A 2,360-nucleotide genomic window follows, 5' to 3' on the forward strand; every position below is an offset into this window, starting at 1 on the left:
GGGGGGGGGAGAATTAGACATGAAGAAAATAAATGCATAGAAAAAGAGATAGGATGATAGAGAGAAAGAATGTGTTTGTTGACCCTGTCTTTTTTTTTATTCACCAGCATTCAGCCATCCAAAAGCTGCGGGCCCTTCCGCCTGTATTCCTCGGACCAGTATGTCATGTTCGACACGGTCAGTAACCAGGTCAACAGCTGGCCCTCCACGCCTCGGAACATCGTCAAATACTTCGGCACCGTTGCCTTCTTTCTGCCAGCCTTCCTCGTTTTGTTGTAAGTACAACATAAAGAAGAAAAAAGTATTTTTTAAAATCCGAATCAAAAATGAGAAAATGAAATACATTTTTAAAAACCAAAACAAATAAAGTCCGCTTTTGTGATTCCTAGAGAGAGATTTGTGTTTGCAGTCAATTACATAACATCTGGCAGAACATAAGAAAGTAGTAACCAATAATTTGATTCTAACTGGCATTTTCTGAGAGAGAGAGAGAGGGAGACGGAGAGAGAGAGAGAGAGAGAGAGAGATCGAGAAATGGAAAGAGAGAGAGGGGTTAAAGTTTGTGAAGGCACACTGCGCTCTATTTACTTCTTCTTATGAGGTACAATAACATTTTATTATCTTATCTTATCTTTTCTTTTCTATATTGTCTTAGGAAAACAAATCATTAGATTGTGTAAGAGCAAGAAGTGCCCATTGAGTCCCATGTCCACTTTGACCTAATTTCTGTTTACTGTCCTGTTCCACTGTCCTTCTTTTCCTTTTTATCTCTCATATTGTCTATCATTTCCCTCTGTCTCCATTATTATCATCTCTCCCATTATATATCACTTTCCTCTATCTCCCTCCCTTACCATCTCTCACCTTTTCTTTATAATATAATTTCTCTCCTTCCCCCCTCACCACCCCTCCACCCCACACTATCTCCCCAGACTGTCTATCTACTACTACTGGGCAACCTCCCAGGGCTACAAGAAGATGGAAAAACTTCTCAAGTTACAGCTCAAGTCTGTGAGTACCAAAAAAAACCCAACTGTTGTGTTTAAGTCTTTGAGTGCAGCAAATGTTTGTGGTCAACAATTTTGTCATTAATAATTACATGTTTCCACTCTTAGATGTTCTTGTTTGTTTTCTTCCTCTCCTCCTCCTCCTCCTCCTCCTCTTCCTCCTCTTCCTCCTCTTCTTATTTCGGCATTTTAAAAAATCGATTTATTGTTGTATTTGCTGTTTTCTTCTCCTCCTCCTCTTTCTTTGTCTTATCTTCCTACTACTGTTCCTCTTCTTCCTCCTCCTCCTCCTTCTCCTCCTCTCCCTCTCCCTCATCCTCTTCCTCTGCCTCCTTCTCTGCTTTATCTTCCCTCCCCCCCTCCCTCCTCCTCTTCCTCTTCGTTCTGCTTCAGCATTTTCTTTAATCAATTTTTTGCCGTTATTGCTTTTTAAATTATCCTTTCCATTCTTCTCCTCCTCCTTTTTACTCTGGCATTGGTACATAAAGAACTTTCACAACCATACATTAATTATATTATATACACGAAAGGACTGCAGAAAAACAACAACAAATAAACACTTACTAACACACTATAACTAAGAATTAAACAAATGAGTCTTGAACTATCTCTTAAAAGTAACAAAATTTGTTATTTTTCTGCGATCCTGAGGCAAGGAGTTCCAGATTTTAGGGCCTTACTTGCAATGCCTCTAATCTTCGGCACTTATATTACCTAATTGTATTGCAAGTGCTGTAGTAAAACGCTTATTAAAAATAAAGCAACAACAAAAATAAAATAACTGTATTGTTTCTTTGTGTGTAACCAGGAGGCATACGACAAGCAGTATCTGCTGGCTCGAGTGGACGAGGTCATCAAGAAAGGTCAGCTGGTTACTCATGACAACGAGCCCATCTGAGCATGTTTGTGCGTTTGTCTGTATGCACCCCAAGAGTCTGTATGTTTGTTTGTTAGAGTGCCCTGAGAGTCTGCATGTACACTTGAGAAGAGGCTGGCCTGAATGTGGTATGTGTCCAGGTGGGGTGGGGGTGGGGGGGGTGGAAAGTGATTATTTGTACAGATGATTGTCTCAGAGAGGTTGTCATTTAAATAGTTTTGACTGTGTACTATCTAACCTTTTCATGAAGTATAACTGTATAGATTGTTGATTAAGTTTATGTTTCTGTGGACTTACAGCTCACAAGCTGAATTATATGAGATGATGGTTCTGTGTGTATGTGTTTGTGTGTGTACTGTGTGTGTGTGTGTGTGTGTGTCTGTGTGCGTGTGTGTGTGTGTTTGTGTCTGTGTGTGTGTGTGTCTGTGTGTGTGTATATACTGTGTGTGTGTGTGTGTGTGTGTGTGTGTGTGTGT

The 2,360-nt window shown here is 40.1% G+C and overlaps 1 protein-coding gene across 1 annotated transcript in view; it reads left to right on the plus strand.

Moving 5' to 3' along the window:
• Positions 1-2,029, plus strand: part of LOC101863791 (transmembrane channel-like protein 7) — a gene marked incomplete at its 5' end in the record, with an annotated part of 17,868 nt that extends 15,839 nt beyond the window's left edge. Inside the window, 3 exon segments of the mRNA XM_005112225.3 lie at positions 108-275; positions 933-1,011; positions 1,816-2,029. Of these exon segments, the coding sequence (XP_005112282.2) occupies positions 108-275; positions 933-1,011; positions 1,816-1,905 (337 nt within the window).
• Positions 2,030-2,360: the final 331 nt, after the last annotated feature.

This window comes from Aplysia californica, unplaced genomic scaffold (assembly GCF_000002075.1).
Source record: "Aplysia californica isolate F4 #8 unplaced genomic scaffold, AplCal3.0 scaffold01212, whole genome shotgun sequence".
NCBI classification, from domain to species: Eukaryota; Metazoa; Mollusca; class Gastropoda; order Aplysiida; family Aplysiidae; genus Aplysia; species Aplysia californica.